Source organism: Bradysia coprophila, unplaced genomic scaffold, assembly GCF_014529535.1.
Source record: "Bradysia coprophila strain Holo2 unplaced genomic scaffold, BU_Bcop_v1 contig_248, whole genome shotgun sequence".
In the NCBI taxonomy this organism is placed as follows: Eukaryota; Metazoa; Arthropoda; class Insecta; order Diptera; family Sciaridae; genus Bradysia; species Bradysia coprophila.
In genome coordinates this window covers 343,638-365,020 of record NW_023503509.1, presented here as the reverse complement: position 1 = coordinate 365,020, position 21,383 = coordinate 343,638, and the positions used below count along the sequence as shown (strand labels likewise).

Below are 21,383 nucleotides of genomic sequence, written 5' to 3'. Positions count from 1 at the left end.
GACACACCACAGAAATAATACGCAATTTTACACATACCGATTGCATACAGGTTCCTGCTTCTAATATTTATTTGATCGTTTAATGGAAATGGAAGTCTTATTTATGTTCAGAATTCAGATAAGCGAAGAGCGCGAATATCGTTTAATGAATCTTCGCCTTTATCCTCATTTGTTATCATAAAAGTGAAGTGTGTGTGTTGTTGGTTCAACTGTTTTTTTTCTCTTCATGTGTTGACCAGTTGCAGCTGGAAACTTTACTTTATATTTCGGTATACGGTTATTTATGAGTACACTCCTTACCGCACCGTAATATTATTGATAAATTTGTCAATTTTAATGCAGCAACGTTAAGGAAATCTAACTTTCTGTTTCATCTTTCAGCATTCAATTGATTTTGCAATTATTTTATGGATAAAATTCAAGTTTTAGCTGGCAGATATTTTACTGTTGCGGTCGTGGTGGAACGTTGTTTTAGCACAAATATTTGTCAACTATGTTATGACGACAGGCGAAACATCGTATAATGTCTACTACTTCATTTGATCAAAACATTTCGACCAAATTAAGCAACATTACGTCCGAGGTTCCAAATATCTACTTTGACGAGTGGATACGTTATAGCCCGACCCGAAGGGGAGTGCTGTATTTCCACTCGTCAAAATAAAAATTTGGAACCTCGTACGTACAGTGCTTTACGGTCGGTAAATGCAAAAAATGTATTAAAAAATTGCATTTACCGACCAGAAGCACGTAAAATCTTTTACTTCATTTGATAAATTTAACTAGCTTCGAATCCCGTGTCACACAATTTTAAATGGAATTTTTGTAGATGTCATTTGTAACGTCCTAAAGTTCACTCAAGTTTCATAATTTGGCTAGTTGTTGTTGCCTAAATTTAGGGTCTAAATTTTAGTCGAGAGGCTGTTGATGAGGTCTATAAAGAAAAAAAAATCTGTCACCGCTGTCCATAGTGGATGCACTATACTATTCAAAGTGTTTCGATGTTTTCACTAACACGAGGCCGTAACTTGATAGATTTAACGAGTGCATTCATAGATTCGAATTATTGATTATGGTGAGACGATTGTTCTGTTTTGACAACACGATCAATTTTTCGTAGATATGATCGACAATTATGCTGCATTTTCCATTTTATTAGCCTGCAGTGAATACCGGATTACAATGTAAAAAGAAGCATAATTGTAATAATCGCATCCACGCAAATTTTCTCTGGTGTTTTCGGTCTAACGTTGGCCTCAGGATATCAGATTTAGATGAATGCTTCAAAGTCCAAAAAACAGAGGCGAATTTGGAAGGAATTAAGTTCCTTCTCAGCTCCAAATTTTGTACATGAATTTCTAAGAGACAGGGCGACCCTGTTGTACAGTTTCTATTGTGAACTGGACATCAATATACACAGCAACAGGCTATAAATTTTCAGTTTATTTGTAATGGACTATCCCAAGATGTTGCAGTAATTAGTAATTAAAGATCGCTGAGACTCATCATGCCGAAGCAGTTCACAGAGAGGGTTTGAATAGGGTCAAGGCGATTTTTTTCGTCTTCTTCTTCTTTCGTTCAAACATTTTCATTGTATAAACATAAACCGAATCAAATTGCAAATTTTCTATTACGAAAAATCTTAAAAGCGCGCACCTCTTTTTGATGATTATTAACCAGGTATCAAATTAAATTAGTTATGACCTAACAACCATAACGAACTATCCAACTGATACGTCTAATAATAATTATTGTACCTTGATCATATATAAAACCGAATAGTTTAATATTGCCCCGGTATTGTTATCCGAAACTGGTAAATTAATTTTTCATAAAACAACCATGAAATTGTAATCATTCAACGGCGAATTGGATGAGGAGGAAAAAAAAAGCCATTTGAACTCTGACCCGAGAACATATATACATTAATAAAATACATCGGAGACAGAGACCTGTTCAATTAATTGTGAATCTCAATTTATATCGAAAATAAATTTGCTTGTACCATTGAAAGAAAATATTTCTTCGAATATGAAGGCAGCAGAACTGTGTGACACTGATTTTATTAATGTCGTTTATAATTTGAATTATAGAATGCTAGAAGCGGTTTTACCGCTGATTTGGTGTGCACTATTGCAATACAGTTGTGATATATGATGAAATAAAGTTAAAAGTTCGCTGTTCAGTTCACTTACCAATATATATTCTCTATTGGTTGTTCATACATTGGTTGTATTGACCTGACTTTATTTGCAAATAGTGAAGCAACACTTCGATTGAGCAGTTATAAAACACGCTAACACTACTACTGTTATTGTGGAATTGAGATCATGACAACTGAGTTTGAAGTCAAGTCTAACGAGCATCAATATTGTAGGCGAAATATAGGTAAGTTGATCACATGTAACGTAATATGGCGATGTCAAGTCAAATTCTCAGCTAGCTACTTCACCAAATTTTTAACTTTACAATCTTTAATGCTTAGTACTCTAATACTCATCAACTTTCATCAACTTCAAAGGTATCTGTGTGACTATATCGGAGCTAAGTTGAGTAGTTGTGGCACTAACGGACCGCTGCTAGATTAACGGTCAACCGAGAGTATCTGCTCTTGTGGTCGTTCGCCGGAGAATGGTGTACAAATCCCTAAGGATTGTTTCTTACTAAGAACTGGGAAATTCCATTGATAGAAGGAGTAAGGCTTGGTAGTAGGACAATGGATCTTAGATCTTCCGCCTCTACGTACAGAGAGGCCTCTCCCCATACTTCGAATGTAGATTTGCTAGATTTCATCAGTTAGGGTGATCATTTCTGATCAATGCACACAGATCATGGGATCCTTTGTACTACCCTGTCATCATTAAAATCTTGAAGCCCTTTTCAGGACCTCAACTCCTTCTCAACCTATTACCTTACGCTCTACACGAGCCACTCCAGGCGAGCAAACTGATCCCTATGATTAGGTACCAAAATGATCAGCTAATCTCTAGGGCAGAAAGCAAAGAGTGACTGGCGTCAACCTCGCTTCATTAGATTGTGATTGTCAGAAAGCCACTGGGAGGACGGCTGCGTCTCACCCCTTAGGCCTTACACTAATGAAAGCAAGTAAGGCAACATTGTCGCCCGAATCACAGTCCTTGTCATTGAGATTGACAAAGCCTGTGATTTACATTCCGCTCGATATTAACCTGGTCCAGTCTCATATTTTATAAGACCAGCCCGTTCGAACGTAAGCTTTCTCTGCAGTGAGCCAATATAAAAGCCGAGCCAGGCAGAAGCGTCACTCAACAGTGTGCCACCAAATGGCCAACCGCCAAACTTTACCATTATTTAGCCCAAAAGCCCTTACTTCCAAATTAGACTGAAGAACCAGCCACCTTTGAGAAGAGGGCCTTCGGTGCAAAAGGCAAGGTGACAGCTTGTCCAGATTATGACACACTACTGAATAGCACAACGACCCGACACGGCGACCATATCGTCCCTTTGCAAAGAGTTTTGCACAACATCGAGTAGATTCCCCGGATATAAATTCAGAGAGCTGTACACTGATTGAGTGTATGCTGTCTCTGCGAGGAATCAAAATAAAAGCCGGTAAAAACTAGCATCTCTCAGCAGCATAACACCACCAATCCATCCGTCGACCTTGTCCACTCTATAGCCCGAAAGCCTAAGCTCTATGAATAGTCCGGATCATTTTACTCATATAGAAGCAAAATAGGACCTAGCCACATCATTGAGTAAACTTTTAGACCATAAACCAGCCGAAGGACAAAGCTGGCGAGTGAGGCAAAGCAACTAAGAGTCCTGGTAGTGACACACCACTAAGAAGAGTACCAATCTCGACAAGCCTTCCTAATGTCTCTCCGCAAAGAAATTCCGCTTACAGCGTCCAAAAATTCACTGAAACACGTTCTCAAAATATTCGTCGTGAATTTCTGGTGGATCCAGCTGTCACTGTCTTTCACTGGTATGCTTATACACGTACACAGTGTGAGGTTATGACGAGCACCGTATCATTAGCCGCACGAAAACGCTGGTTTATTGGATGATTATACGAGAACTCCAACTTTACCGGCGACCGTGGCACTTCATAACTGAGATTTAGTCAACAGAAATGTTTTTCTGGTCAGTTCTGACTACAAAAAGTATAATTAATTTCAGACACAGAAACAAAACACTTGTTGACGTTTGCAGTGTTGTCAGCCGGCCTACTTCGAATGTAATCTAACAGCTTAAAGGCGATGGACCGTACTAACTGTTTAAACAGACTGTAGCAGCAATGTCATCTGTTATCGATAGCGACGCCAAAATATGCGATCTGTTCTTGATATTTTGTCTTATATAATCAAAATTGTTGAAACAATTGAAGTAAAAGATTATGTACCAAATAAATTGTTATAAGCACGCTGATCAAATGAAGTAGTAAACTCGACAATTGAGCCTCGATATCTCAATAATAGTCACAAACATAACATGTTTTTCCTCTTGAAAGGTTAATTTTGCGAAGATATGAAAAATCTCCTTCTGCAGTTTCAACACAAAGTAATCCTTAATGCCAAATCATTGTCTTTTTATATGACGACGCCACGGAAATTTGTCCCATCCAACTATAATAATTTCCAGATTTAAAGATTATAAATTGAGCTTAGCCCGAACGAAGATAAAAACCGCACAATTTTTTAAACATAATTTTTGTTCGTATAAATTCAATTGCATCAGCAGATCGCAGTGCTCAGAGTATATAAATACATGTGGTGTATATAAGGTAATGAAAAATCAATATACTTTATGTCAGTTAATTACATTTTTATTGTGGGCTTTGCATCGATATAAACTATTAATTTGTAAATTATTTGACTGTAAAGTCGTTCAATTCATTTATGCCATTTATTGAGTGTATTAACTTTAATGTCCTCCTTTAAGAATTTTACGATATATTAAATGCGGAGGTATATTGGAGCATTCACTCGCATTAATCCAGCTCACCAGCCGTCATCATTTTTCGTGCAACTATTTGATCCCAATGAGAAAGGTTTTATATTTTCAATTTTTTGTTTTGGTTTTGTTATTCATTAAAGTATTTATATATAAAAAGGCCACACACACCGAATTGCGATCAAAATGTATTAAAATTTTATTTATGTCTTGGAATTATATTGGACGACACAATAATATTGAATGTTATTATATGTTGTTTTTGTGATTTTCGCTCTTTTTTTATTATTTATATTTTTATATTCTAAAGAATCTGTTTTAATTGTCGATCGTCGCATTTATATATATATGTGAGACGAATAGCATCAGTAGAGCAGAAAATAAATTTAAGTTTTAAGTGGACAGGTTAGAGGTGACTTTTCTCTTATTCGGTTCTTTGGGTGCGTACGAAACACAGCCGACTATTAACTTTGTTTTATCATTTGTAAGATTTTAAATTCTGAATCAACCACAGTAATTTCTTGAGATGTCATGGAAAATCCATTAAATAATTCGAGATAAAAATGAGAAGTCACGGTTTAGTGTGTTATTGATCTCCGTTTCACCTCATATAATCAACTTTGCACGAGAATTCGATTTTTCAAGTTTTTATCCCTTGCATCAATCATGCTGTTTGCTCCTGAGCCTAGACGTTTCCGCTACTTCTTTTGTTACAGCTACAGCCTTACGTTTGATACAAAAATCTTTTACTTCATATGTTTTAATATTCATTTTTGCTATATAACACCTCATTTTGCAGATGTTATCACTCATTTTTATCACTGCTGTCGACAACGGATGATTAGCCGTTTCTAAAAGGTTTGTTTAACGGATCCAGTTCGACAAACTTTTGATATGATGCAATACATATCGACTTTTTCGACTTCGTGGGCCTTTACATAGTTGGCTAGTTGTCTGATGGAATAACAATAACAGAAAACCGATAAACTACTTAACCAGCTCTGTGTATCAAATCGTGGAAGAAATATTATTTGAATTAGGTAATAAGCATCCATCCGCCAATGTAATACATAAAATCCATCCATCGAACTCATCCGAATATAATTTACTCCCTAAATTGGATTATTATTTGCTTGTGCTACTGGTTTGATCTAATGCAGAGACTTGATGAGATCGTGCAATGAAATACATTATAGGTGGAATATGAAAATTACATGAAATTAGAGTTGAAAATTTGACTACCAGACTCTTAGGTATTTGATAAAAGTAAGCAGAAAATTACGCGAATATATTATATGCACGGCGGCAGTATGAGCTTTGTTGTGGTTTTCGTTCCGTTATAGATTTGTCTTCTCATTTATATTATAACTAAGACATGAGAATAATTGGAATTAATAACAGAAAAATACGAAGAACATTCTTGATTAGATTAGAAGTCTGCGCTTGCTTTTAAAATTTCAATCAAGGACGAAAATCAATCTATTCAACTAACCGAATTGACTGTAAAAAAATATGTTGCAAATACAACAAATGCAAATAGAGAAGGTCCATACTATTCATTCTTCCAGCCCATTTTAACATTGCAGGTGATAACCAGACAAAAGACACACGATGCGGTGTATGAAAATGTGTAATTGTCCCATTCCTTTGAAGAAAATACGGCTTATTGAGTTGAGTTCAAACAGATAAGAAGGGATAATAACTTCTAATGATGATATGCATTTGCCAGCTTTGTGTACGTGTACATATAAGTGAACTATGTGCTTCGGTGCAAATGCAAAAATCATTTGGTTTTTTAATGCTTCAATGGAAATGTTAATGAAAATATTTTGTGAAAAGAAACATCAAAATAAAGTGGGGCCACGTGTTACAGATCAATAAAATACAATACGATAAAATGGCCTGTGACAAAAAGAGACCTATTGAATTGGTAATGTACACATTGAGTACCAAGCACTCAAGAGGAACGGAATGTATTCTCATAAAAAAATTATATTTCCATTCACTATCGTCACCATTAATTTGCAATAAAAGAAGTTGGTTTAGGTTAAGAAGGGTAATGTACTTGTCTTCATATCATTCGTTTTATAGCGAGATAATTCTTGGAGAAATTGGATCTCGAGATAGATCTGATTTACATTAGGCCGACAAAGACACCCAACGTGAAAATTACCTAAAATTTAACAGAGGAATTTTAGGTAATTTTCACTTTAGGAGTCTTTGTAAGTCTGTGTAAGTCAATGCGGAAAATAAATTTTGACTTTAGGTATATTTAGTTTGAATTTACTCTAGTTGCAGAAAGCGACGCGAAGTAGACCTAATTCAAATTTTTCTTTCGATCTCCTGACAAGTTTGACATTATAACGAAAGAAAAATTCGAATTAGGTCTACTTCGCGAAGTAGGACCTAATTCATTTTTTTTGATCTACTGTTAAGTTTGACGGTAAAACAAAGGAAAAATTCGAATTAGGACTCTTTCGCGTTGCTATGTGTACCTCCAGTTACTGGCCTTACACACTATCATGAAAAAGACATCTAATGCAAAGTGTGCGTTTACTTTGTCCTCAAAATGTCCTCAAAACAATAACAATTGAAAATCTAGGTGTTTTCGTAACTTTGTTTGAAACAGACTTAATTATACCTAATGCTTAAATTACCTAAAATTTCTTTCGTTTCGTTTGCCAAGTAACAAAGGTAGCGACTTTTGACTTTAGGTCTCTGTTGTGTCACTCTGTGGATCCCTTGCTATTCTTACTTATTGTCACCATAGAGATTATCGAACTTTGAAACATAGAAATATTTTTTTCCATCATGGATTGTGATTAAGTACACCTATAATCCTATAGCCTTCACCACTTTTTTCTTGTTTTATTGAAAACTCTAACCTTGTCTCACTGAGTGGTATCTATGTTTTTGCTATCCAGTTAGTCCTAAAGCGGCTTAGCTAAAAGTTCTTATCATAATTTTTCACCAAGATCTTAAATGTGTCTAAAAGGCCATCTAAACTCGCATCGAAAAATTTATATTTTAGATAAATGTGACACATTAAATTTTTATAACTTTTAAATATATTTAATTCCTGATGGCTGGTTATTTATATTAATTGCGGTGAATAAGTTTTATTGCCGTACGTTTGATTGAAGAAATTATGTCGACTGGAAGCAGGTTATCATTAGTTATCTGCTTTTTTTTACTAGAAACTTTACGACTACAATATTTAGTGTCGAATAATATTATATTGGCTATAAGAGATTTAATTCGATTATAAGAACATTCAACAGTCACATTATTATGGATATTATAGTATATGGTTACCCCATAAATACTAACGAAAATGTGCGGTATTGGTGGACCGTAAAATTTTTGATGAATAGAAATACTAGCGATCTCATCACATTTTAATAATTCGTGGAATTTCTCTGATTGATTAATAGACCATTACGCGATAAGGGTCATATTTGGTCATTTCGTATCGAAATTGGATTTAAGTTTTACGTTGCATGGCTTTCTATTTTATTGTGAAAAACATCTAACGATAAAAGAGTGCGCACCGTACTACGGCTAGATACAAAATAAAACTGGACATCAAAGCGTGGGTTCCACCAACGCACTGCTCCTAGCATGAACACTACTTTGACAAACGTCGAATTTGGAGGCTTTTGTGATGAGAGCTACCGCTTAAGATTGATTGTATTGTGTGTTTGAACTCACACAACTAAAACAAGTCACCTATCTTCACGAAAGAAGCGCAGTGCCTACTGTGACTTCATCAGCCTCCAAATATTTCTTATGTTCATGCTAGGAGCAGTGCGTTGGTTCCACCAAAATTCTTCTTCAAGAAAAATTTTTTAGATGTCAACGTCTCAGGAAAAAATGTTAGTGGAGTTACAAGTTACCTTCGAACGTCATAAAAAATATTGGAAATTTTACAAAACAAATAGTATTTCAGGCAGCACTGGCCAGAACACATTCCTGACTGTCGTTGTTGTCAATAGCACGTAGCACCTTTCAGAGGTTAAGTTTTAAGTGAATGGTGAAGCAGTGATTTTTTTTTTGATAATATAATTTCCGGAAAATTCTGTAAATTCCGAAATATTCTGAAAACTACTAGAAATTCTTAAAAAATCAGAATATTTTTGGAATTTTTCGGACTTTTTAGAATGATTCGGAATTTATAGAATTTATCAGACCTAAAATTGTCAAAAATAATACTCGAGTACCTGAATACCTTTTGTATGTGGAAAAATTAGATTTTGTTTAATTTTCCGGAACTTTTTCAGAGTCTTTAGGACTTTTTAGGATTTTTTAAATTTTTTTAGGACTTTTCAAAACTTTTAGGACTTTTTACAATTTTTCGGAATTTTCAGAATTTTTCAGAAATAAAATCCAAAAAGTAGACATCGGACATCCTAAGTACCATTTGTATGTGAAAAAAAACGTCTGGCTATAAAGTGGAATTCGAGAAAAATATTACTTTACAAAATTGAAGGTGGTATCGAATTTCTATCAACCTAATTTTCGATTTTACGTGTTGCAGATATTATTTTGTTTGGTTGCTAGACATCAATAGTTATAGTACATTCCTACTATGTTAAAAATCTGATTTAATTTACTGATACGGGCAAAAATTCGCGTGTGAGAATATCCGTAATTGATTTTTAATCTGGCATAACAAATGTCCTCAATCCGAAACTATTGTTTAATTGAATGCCAGTTCGAAAAATATGTGGAAAATATATTTATTTCTATCTGCACAATTCTCTCAATGCTCTCAATAATAATCATTTGAATAATAAATTTATTGAAGATGTATTCGATATTCTATGTTAAACGGAGCCATAACTACACATAAATAACCTACAACATTCACTTGACCCTATCAGTTATGTTATAAATGTTGTGCTAGGTAGTAATTATGTTACAAAATGTTTACCATTTTTATAATGATCCATTGTTGAATTGTTTTTCAATTGGATATTGGTTTTTGAGCCTTCAATAAAGTGAAGATTTTTTTTATCGTTTCGTTGTAGTTGAAGGTGTTTTTTTATTCGTTAGTGTTGTTGTGTGTAGAGCTGTATGTGCGTTACAACAGCTAAATTTATTATTATTTGAATTTGAAATGGATATTGTTCAAGATTTATTATTTGATGTGCGATCGAAATAATTCTTTTTTTCTCTGAATGATTTTATAATTTGAACGTAACAATGAGATGTTTTCAAGTATATAGGAGAGAAGACGAAGAAAAAAGAGTCGTTGGGTAAAGTATCATTAGTAGACGTAATCCGTTTTTTTTTTAAATATCTATTCAAATTATGCGATGCTCGTTTCTATACGACCCAATGATAAAAAGCATTTGTCGAATCGAAACGAGATTTTTTAACATATTTAATATCCAGTGAACATTCCCCCGGTTGATAAATTGATACCATTATGGGAATTTAAGACGAACGAAGTTCTATTAACGATATGAGGATTACTACGGAAGAAAAAATGTTCGTTTTTTTCCATCTTCTGTTGTTATTTTCTAAACTCAATGTGCAAAACAAGAAAATTCTACGTTGTACAATATCTATAATGAATTTAACACAAAACTTTTTTTTTCTTTCTTTCAAAATATAAATTCATTCAAGTCAAAAAGCTTTATGGTGTGTTAGATTATAGAATAAAACATGAGGTCAGAAGTCACACTTCGGAATGTATAAATTTATTATATGAAACGAAACGTTGTATTATTATTATAATTTTCCTGGTTTTGTATTTGAAGAAAAATTGAAGAACCTGCAACTCTCTCGGTTGAATATTATATCTATATGGAATTATAATTTATATTTTATGGAAATATTTTAAGATTTTTTCTTTTCTTTGGCTGTATCTCCTTCTTTTCAAACCAGATTTACACTCATGCAACAAGTGCTGTTAGTTCTCTGACAAATTTCAAAATGGAATAGAACAATATCACTCATTGCAACGAAACTTTTTTTTTCTACTTTTGTTTTGATCTTTTGCAAAAACCGATGATCTCATGCAATTATTTTTACGATACAAGCTTGAATCCGCATACCTTGATATACGAATTACAGGTCGAACAATCTTTGGAACTAATAACTTTGAAAGGTTTTGTTTTAATGAACCTATACGGCCTATAACATCTTCGGTCTGTACCACCGACTACCGACCCATGCCTCAAAGTATGCAAATACCGAGGGATAGCCGACTGGCCGAAATGGTGACAAATCAATTATTAATTCCTTTTAATTGCTTTCAATCCCTTTTATTACTTCAATTACCGGACTAACAAGTATATTGCCGGATTCACCCTTCAATTTCTACAATTCCAATTAATTTCTACAATTCCACGAATTTTCGAAATAGCTCCACGATATTTTCCATTATTATTCAGTTGCAACATATTTTTTTGTAGGAAGTAGGAAACTATAAATATAGTTGTCGAATAGAGACTAAAGTCAAAGTTAAAGGAGGGTTTTGTGATGAACAGATTATTTTGAAAAACACTTTCGGCGTCAGTAACTGATGGAATTATAAGGAAATGACTGGAAATACGTTAAATTGTAAGGGAATTGAAAGTAAATTCGATCAAATACAGATAAAAATGATGATCGGAAAAAAAGTACCAGGAAATGATACTTTCAATTCCTTACAATTTACCGTATTTCCAGTCAATTCCTTATAATTCCATCAATTACAATTATTTACCGGATACACCGGCAATTCCTTTAAAGGTGTGAAGTCAATTACCCAAGTCGGTTACCCCTCGGCAAACTCTCTGTGGAAAGGTCGAACTGTTTAATTGATGTCTCGCCTAAATGTGCCTCAGTATGTAACATCGTTGCAGCTACTAATCACACTACAACTACCCAAAATTATGAAGCTTGAATACACTTTAGCAAGTTACCCATGTGATTTAATCGCTAGAAAAATTGCCTTTGGCATGGTCCATGAAGGAAATCGAATCCGGTTTGGTCGCAGGCTATCACAAGCACTGAGCACTAATAGTAACTATCTAAGGACTACCGTTTCCTGATCAATTGATTGGCTGCCGATGCTCTCAGTTCACTCGTGTTGTCAACAAAATTAAACATCGCTGGAGCATTCCCAATTAACCTTTTAATTTGTTTACAGATCTATTCCTTCATTTGATCAAAACATTTTCAAGCGATTGATTTCAAATCTGTTACTTCATTGTTGTAAACATTCTATTTGTCATATAAAACCTCATAGTCAGAGTTTTTCGTTTATTCCTGCAGTCATTATCGATAACAGATGTTGATAATCAAAGAATGTATTGCTCTGGTCTTCTACAATTAGTTTAATGGTAACCGATTAGGAATGTAGACAGAAAGACAGACAAGTTCATATTTTTGGCTCTATTACCTTCTATCTTGCTTGGTGGATTTCTGGTAAGGTTTTGAATCTGGGCCTGGTTATGGACACACAATTGATGTTTAAGCCTTAAACTTTAAGGATCGTTTAAGGTTAGTGAAGTTTGCTTGTTTGTGAAAAGCGGACTTAAACTTAAACCAGCAAACCTATGCAGTTCAATTAGAAAAAATAAGTTGATTGATCTTACATTCAGTCTTACGTTGATTTTCCTATTGAAGCTTTAAGATGAAATTAGCCCGAAATTACAGGATGATCTCACAGGAACTCCGAAAGGGATTATTTAGAGAGAAAAAAAAGTTGGAGAACCTGGGAACCTGAGCCACCAGAAACGTCCTCAACTATATTCTAACCGTTATGTAACCTTCTTCATCTACACATCTTTCATTGGAAACATTTTTTTTTAACTCAATCCATATCCCGACATATTCACTATATCTATGTGAACGAACACGGTTCTCGTTTTGCTAAATCTGCATACAATAAAGAAATAATTTAATTTTCAGTCGTTTCGTTATGACTTCAGTTCATATTAATATACCTTACAGTATGTCGTGTTCAGTTGCCCATTTTAATTTATTTTGAACTGAAGGCAAATATTTTGTACAAAGTACCACTGGCGACAAATTAGTTTTCCATCGATTGGTTACATACTTATACATCTACCATACTATCATTGTGGAAGAATTGCTTGTGCCAAAGACATTGTCTTTATACGTTTTATTGAAATTTATTTTCGTTATTCGACTGGTCACATTACAATCGTATTTATTCATAAAATAAATCATTTCGTAGCGATACAAAATACGGCATACCTTTTAAGATATGGAAAATTGTTAACATTATCTATGCCGCTCAATTCGTCTATCGGAACATATATGGTTTGACTGCATTGCCCAGCACCGCTGCGGCGACCCAATCCAAAATTTACATCGAACAATCCATTACCGTTCACATTCACATTTGAGTCAATTTCTCCTCGGAAATTGACATCAGTGTCGCCTCGTACATTTCCTCGGAAATTGCCGCGTATGTTACCTTTCACGTTTCCTTCGACATTTCCTCGACACTTGCCATTGCAATTCGCATTTAAATTCGCATTATTGTCCCGGTCACCGTGTATATTGATATTGCCATCTCGATCACGAAATGTGTCCATGAATGGATTTTCGATGTGTCCCACAATGTCATGAGCTACGGCTCCCAGATATGTTACCGCTCCGATTATGGGAGCGAAATGTCGCTTTCGCCGTAACTGGAATAAGATAATTGATTATTTCCAGCTGCATTGTGAGAGTTTAGTTTCAAGAAAAAATAAAATATTTTTTGAAAAGAGAAACAAATGAGCGGAAAGCAGGCTGATGATCAAAACAAACATTTCTCTCGAATAAATTGAATATTTTATTGTAGAATGACCGAACTCTTCGTTGGAAGTTGTTACATTAATTATTGTATTCGTTATGTCGCGGCCGATACGGCAATCTTCTAAGCGGTATTGAGCTCATGTCTTGTTGTACGGTGTTGTTCCGCCGCAATTGTGATAGTTGTCGATGAACATTGGAATAGTTCGGATCAGATTGTTCTCTCTGTAAGTCTCCTGCACGATAAGTGACTCGTGGAATACATCCCAACAATTCGGTCAAATCATCATCGTCTTCTTCCTCAACCGCGTTCAAACGTCGATTCAAGTTAGTCTTTCCGTCAGTTTCATTTGACACTGTCTCTGTACCAGACACTTCAGTACCATCACCATTCTGTTCGTTACTTGTAGACCTATCTGGATCGGATAAATTGTTGGTTGGGGTTAACGGTGGAAACGCTAGCATTGGACTGATCGGATTGATGATTTTATTGGGATCATCGGTAAATGGGATAAATTCGAAAACTGGATGTTGGATCTGTTTGAAAAAGCCACGAGTTTGGATGGATGCTTGGTTTGGCGGTCTCGGCTATAAGTTTAAAAAATAGAGGAATCGGGATTAGGATATTGAGATGATGAGGGGACGAAAATGGTGGATGAGTGGTGGTGGTGCAACCTGAATGAAAGATAATGAATTTAGTTAAAAACACCGAAGCGACGATAAATATGTGAATAAAAGGCCAGTGATGCTACTTGATATGCTAGTTATATTCACATGTTATTCGATTACAGCAGAAGATCGGAAGGGTCCGAATAGAAATATTGTTCGATGTCAGTGGTCATTAGAACCGGTTTGCTTTCGACATTTAAGCTGTGCAAATAATTGTCAGGATAAATGACTCTGTGAAGATATCCACACACAATGTGTTGCTTAGGAAGTTGATGAATCGATTTGTTGTTGCGCCGATATCCTTGTTGCAGTATTCCTCCTTGTAAGTTTGAGTTGGCGATTCCCCATTGCTGTACATTACTCTGCGAATTGATGTTACCATCGGATGGGGATTCGTTATCAACGACATCTTCGTTCTGTCTGGAGTTAATGTCATCGAAATCATTCTGATTGTTCGAAACTATGTCTCGCTCATCATAGTACGGTTCGAATTCTTCATTGTATTCGTCAGGAATATCAACGTCTGTTTCACCCCTTTGTCCTGCATTAGAAAATGATCCATCGACATCCACGTTGCCATTTAAATTTCCGGCTCCAGTGATACCTAACGAAAATCCTCCAGTTCCAGCAAAACTACCTCCGCCTTGTAATCCAGGCAACCAATTTGAAGCAAAATTTAAACCAGAATTTAGTGCCCCTGAAACATCAGCCGAGACATCAACGCCTAAACCAAAATTACCGAGCAGAGGAACTGATCTTTTTGCTCTGACCTAGGGAAGTAAAATGTTTGCGATTTAATTTAGTTTGTCTGTTTGATTGGAATTCGACACCTATGCTAGACAGAATAAATTAGTGGATGGCACTGTGGCTGTAAAGTGTTTCAAATTAAAGTGTCTCAAAAGAACAAATTCCGAATTATGATCGTCACAAACATTTTTTTGTATTTGCTATAGTTTTAGTGTTACACAGGCGCCAGGAGCAAAAATTCGAGGGCTATATGCGGGCGTTGAGCATTGTCGTTTACATGGCATTCACGAAAAGAACGGGATATTATTCGGCATTTGAAAGTTTGTTAAAAGTGGTATGCTTGGCAGTGTTCGTATGTTGGACAGAAACGGTAAATCAGTCATTGATTGACCGAAAATATTACTCTGGATGTTCATATTGCCAATGCCCGACTGATAGATATCCTTTTGAATGTTGGCATTTGAACGGCGTGTCGCTGCATTCTGTATAACTGTCAACTGAACGTTCCTATTGTCATGACCGCTCTGGTGGATGCCCGATTGACCAACTTTATTTGATGGAAGAATATATCTTCGCATTGGTTGGATTCCGTTAGAAATTACATGGTAACACGGTCCTTCATTTCCATTGAGACAATGTATTCTCTATAAATTAAAAGATTTTTTTGTGATGAATAAAAGCTCTAGCTGATGAATGGTGGGAGTGGCAGTCTCGGCGATGATGGGCTACTTTTAGGCGCGCACGCAATAAAAACTTGTTCGATAATGCTGCTATAAAGGTACTATATTTGAAACGGTATTTTCAGAATTATTTACAAGAGAGTTCGCCATCAACTGAAAAATTTAGCTTTCGCATCTACTTTCCTAATTGTCCGATACCTCCTTGGCTGTTTGCATTTCCCCAGCCGACTTGATTGACACTTTTTTGTGCATTTGTATTTTGTCGTCTGTGTATGAATGGCACTCCACCTTGTCCTACATAGCCTTGCAAATTGGAATTACCCCAACCTTGTTGGTCGACTCCAGATTGTACGTTCGAGTTCTGACGTCTGTGTATCAACGCTACTCCTTGGCCGACATTGCCCTGTAAGTTGGAATTTCCCCATCCTTGTTGCGAGATTCCCGATTGTTCGTTGGTATTTTGTCGTCTGTGTATCAATGGTAGTCCATTTTGTCCAACAAATCCTTGCAAATTGGAATTACCCCATCCCTGTTGGTCGACTCCTGACTGTACGTTTGAGTTTTGTCGACGAAGTTGTCGAACGAATTCTTGAGCGTTGCTGTTTCCCCATCCGGATTGTGACACACCTTCTTGTGCATTTGAATTTTGCCGCCTGAATTGGCCGACACCCGATTGGGCGTTGCTATTCCCCCAACCGGATTGGGACACACCTTCCTGTACATTCGAATTTTGCCGCCTGAATTGGCCGACACCCGATTGGGCGTTGCTATTTCCCCAACCGGATTGCGACACACCTTCTTGTACATTCGAATTTTGTCGCCTGAATTGTCCGATACCTGATTGGGCGTTGCTATTTCCCCAACCGGATTGAGCTATTCCTGCCTGACTGTTAGAGTTACTCTGAGATGGCAATCCTTCAACAATAACTGGTGCGTAGAATGGAATAGGTTCAATTATTACGTCACCTGCTTCAAGTACTAATGGAAGTGATCTTTTTTCGATGATCTAAAAAAATGAAAAAGAAAAATATTTTTGAATGAAGTGATGGGTGTGTAAGGAATGGTATAGGTGTAGTAAAAACGTTATAAATGAACAAAGGGAAAGCTTTCTGTACAACGGCAACTCTACATATCACTTTAAGTACACAGTTCCGACGGCGACTCACACATGAAATATTTTACAAATTAGAAGTCCATTTGTGATTTTAACTGACGCTTTATTGGATCTTCCGTTTGTTATATGTACACATAGTTGAAAATATAGATCGACACTTCATAGCACAACACTACTTTCCATATTGACCAATACGTCCTTGACTGTTAGTGTTACCCCATCCCGATTGTCCAACGCTGTTTTGCGTATTTTTATTTTGTCGGCGACCCAATTGGCCAACGTGACCTTGGCTGTTCATATTTCCCCAGCCATTTTGGGATACTCCTGATTGAACATTTGAATTTTGTCTACGATCCAATTGGCCAACACCTCGTTGACTATTGGAATTTCCCCAACCACTCTGCGATACTGCTTCCTGAACGTTTGAATTTTGCCGACGTCCCCACTGGCCAACGCCTCGTTGACTGTTTGAATTCCCCCAGCCACTTTGCGATATTCCTGATTGAACATTCGAATTTTGTCTTCGAGCTTGTAAAATACCAGCTTGAGTATTTGAGTTGTGTGCACCAAGTTGGTAAATATCACTTTGGCTATTGTAGTTCGAACCATGATACAGTGGCAAGTCGATTTCATCAATATAGACATGTTGTGGGTACATCATTTCGTCAATGTAAACTGGTGAGGGATACGTGATATGAGGAGAGTATGGTGCTTCGATAAATGGTGTTACTGGTGAGACGATTTTTGGTGATGCCGGAGCTACGATTTCTGGTGATGCCGGAGCTACGATTTCTGGTGATGCCGGAGCTAAGATTTCTGGTGTTGCCGGAGCTGCAATTTCTGGTGTTGAAGGAGCTACAATATCGGGTGTTGTCGGAGCTGTAATTTCTGGTGTTTCCGGAGCTGTAATTTTTGGTATTTCCGGTGCTACAATTTCTGGTGTTGCGGGAACTGCAATTTCTGGTGTTAATGGCGCTTCAATGATTGGCATGTTCGGTGCTTCAATCATAGGCATAGTTGGTGCACTGATCATTGGTGAATCCGGTATATCAATCATTGGCGTTTCTGGTATATTAATCATTGGCATTTCTGGCGTATCTATCATTGGCATTTCAGGTATGTTAATCATAGGCGCTACCGGAATGTCAATCATTGGCATCGATGGCATGTCAAAGTAAGGCGCAGCAGGTATTTCGTACATTGGCATGGATGGTATTTCGTACATTGGCATAGATGGTACTTCATACACCGGCATAGATGGTACTTCATACACAGGCATAGATGGTACTTCATACATTGGCACAGACGGTACTTCATACATTGGCACAGACGGTACTTCATACATTGGCACAGACGGTACTTCATACATTGGCACAGATGGTACTTCATACATCGGTACAGATGGTACGTGATACATCGGAACAGATGGTGTATCATACATTGGTACTGACGGTACGTGAACGTTTGGAGCGGTTGGAGCAGATACCTCAAAATATTCAATATAATGTCCAGGCACTTGACGAACTACTGCTTCAAGGCATGGTAATTGCCTTTTTTCTCTATTCTAAAAGAGCAAAATATGAATGGCTTTAGAATGATTTCGTAATATTGAATGAGGAGAGCATGAAATTGGTGCAATTGCGAGTTCTTTGAAACCTAAACAAAATGAAATTTCAAAAAATTAAGTACCTATCGCGAGCAGATCAATCGATAATCAAGTACTAGAAGTACTAGAAACTTTAGAGTTGAATTTTTACGATGATTGATATATAATGTCGAGATTAAGGTCCTGACGATGTGAGAACATTTCGCTAAATTAGTAGAACGATGAGCATTGCAAATTTAGTCTTATTTAACGGTGCCGATTGTTGATTTGATGGGTGATTGAGATAAAGTTGTGCTTGATGAGAGTATTATAGCAGCATCGATTTACAACCCTATTCTAGAGCTTTTCAGTATTTACAAAATGTGCAGTCGAGCCAACGAAAGCCCGGTCAATTAATTGAGATTAATTTCATAGTTTGGCAAGAAAATAATCTCATCGAATGCGTCTAAAGTCCTTAGATGGCATCGACTATTAATTGAATGATTGGTACCTTGAATGTTGTTCACTTTCGAAGCAACATTTTTACCCGCTGCAGTTGTAAATGTTCGTCTCGATACTTCATCTTTTGCGTCGCAAAAAATCGATTTCGTTTCGCACAACATCGCTTTCAATATATTAACTTGCTCCTGCAAGCTTTCGCAATTTTCGTTCAAATAATCGTTACGAGCATCACTTTGAACTTGATTCCCATTACGACGAAACGATTTCGCGTATTTCTCATCGTTCGTTCGTTGATGCCTCGGACGTTTTATCGCCATATTCATAAGATTTCTCATCATTTCGTCGATTCGTCGCAGACCGTTGGCATTGATATTGATTCCATTTTGCTTCACATTTCGTTGTACATCGACAGTGTTCCCTTTGCCGCGTCTCCATGCAAACTCATCCTTTTGCCTATTTATGTTGCCGATGCCATTTTGTTGAATTCCTTTTTGAATGTTAGCGTGACGTCGTCCTACATTTAAATTTAAATCGCCATAACCATTTTGCTCAGCAGGATACGGATATGATCGGAGTGGTCGAGGGGGAAAAATGGTTTTGTCTTTTAAGCGATCCGGTTGCATTTTACTATTAGGTGCTAAACGTGCACAAACAAGTTGTTTCGGCTACAAAAGAATTAATGAATTTTTTGATATCAAGGTCAGTCAGCAAACTTTGCAAATCGGTTATTTTCTAACGCCCGAAGTATTTGTGCTGTGCTGTTTTTGAGATTAATTTTGAGTGTAAGCGTAATTAGTCGTTGAATTGCTTTAGTGCTACCCCACCTGCATCATTTAGATAAATTGAATTGTGACAGTGAAGTAGTCTTCGTTACAAGAATGTTTCTGTTATTCAAAGTTGATAGTTAACAATGTTGAAGATCAGAACATCGCAAATTGATATTTTTGCCCAATTGAAGACTTTTAGGCGTTTGTTGATTGCCAACTACTAGCAGTGATCTCTTATATAAGACTCCTTCATCTGCTAACGACAGCAAGAACCAAAGTTAGCGGTAAATACTGGTTAACATTGTCTTATATAGCAGATTTCGCGTTTCAAACAAACGAAGTAAAAGATTTTGTATCCAGTGGTTAAATTGCTTTGATCAAACGAAGTAAAAGATTCTATAATTATATTGGTGACATTCACTGAATGTGAAAGATTCAACAGCCAAAAGTCTTCAAAAAATATCAATTTGTGACGTACCATTCGTTCTATATTGTACCTATGGTTGTGTGATTTGACTTTTTTTTAAAATAGAAAATGAGAATTCAAAAACTTGTCAAAATGTTAATTCACCTTAGATTCATCATCAGTAGTTGGAGCAGCCCAATACCCTTTAAAAAAAATCAGATTGTTTTAAAATACAATTTCGGTTGCAAGATTCTTTTTCAAAGAAACAAACTTACCCGAAACGGCAACCGCCAACAACACAATTTGTATTTTCATTTTCTTTTGTTAAGTAGGATGACTATACTCCACTGTAAATTGGCTATTGAACTACTTCTGAACTACTCTCGACACAAACTGTAATTCAATCTGAAAATGCACTCGTTTTATACTGATGACGGTTATCAGCAGAATTTTTTTATTTTTTCCCGTAATTCATGTATGAAATTCGGGTACGAAACATTGCAATAATATTTCACGTTAAATAAAGACCAATCGAAGGAATTACATGTTCAAATCGACCATGAAATTTTGTGTTATTTTTAATTTGATAAATTAAATAAATTATAAAAGCAAAATAATAAAAAAAAGGTTTGAACGTTTAGACTTGGTACAAACACATTTTTTGCACCAGTTTCGTCGAAAAATATATTTCAATATCAAGTGGATATAAATTGCTTGTACATGTAATCGTTGTGTGATTTATTAGATGCATGATTGTACCCTGCTCACACAAGGAGTTTTACAGAAGCCAATCTGGTGCTTCAGATCAATTTTTCGATGATCTAAGGAGCCTTTCAACAGTGCCGGACAGGTTGACTTTGTTTCTAAGACTGAGAATGCAGATGGGTCTATTGGTATCAAAAATCTTTTTCTTTTATACGAATGTAGAACTAGTAGCAAGTTTCTAACAAGAGCCCTCTGCTTTTGTGTAAAAATGAAATTATTGTCCTTATTTGTAAAAAGAAGAATACTCCTTACTCCATTGGCTGCCAATGATTGGCAAAACGAGAAAAACTAAAACTAAAATTTCCTATTATCCTACAGCCTGTAAATATTTTTCATATGCAGAATGAGCACCAGCTGAATATCACCAGCTGGATCTGCTAACACACACTTATTGTATGATAAACAATCAAAACACATTCTTAACAATGTGTTTACTTCATTCATACGTGTTATGTGCGTGTGGATGACGTTAACGTAGAAATGCACTGGTGTA

General features: G+C 36.2%; 1 protein-coding gene across 4 annotated transcripts; it reads right to left on the bottom strand.

Annotated features, from left to right (window-relative positions):
• Positions 1-15,873: 15,873 nt before the first annotated feature.
• Positions 15,874-20,553, bottom strand: LOC119078217 (protein PELPK1-like). 4 transcript variants are annotated; one of them, XM_037185680.1, is made up of 4 exons: positions 20,401-20,551; positions 20,291-20,328; positions 16,503-16,797; positions 15,874-16,418 (listed from the first exon to the last, which is right to left on the bottom strand). In XM_037185680.1, the coding sequence occupies exons 1-4, from the start codon at positions 20,438-20,440 to the stop codon at positions 15,967-15,969; spliced, it is 825 nt and encodes a 274-aa protein (XP_037041575.1). In that variant the 5' UTR covers positions 20,441-20,551; the 3' UTR covers positions 15,874-15,966. The 4 variants fall into 4 exon arrangements, with proteins under 4 accessions (XP_037041575.1, XP_037041574.1, XP_037041573.1 ...); XM_037185678.1 differs by lacking the exons at positions 15,874-16,418; positions 16,503-16,797 and adding exons at positions 16,988-17,252; positions 17,340-18,469 and having other exon boundaries at positions 20,401-20,553; XM_037185679.1 differs by having other exon boundaries at positions 15,874-16,797; positions 20,401-20,550.
• Positions 20,554-21,383: the final 830 nt, after the last annotated feature.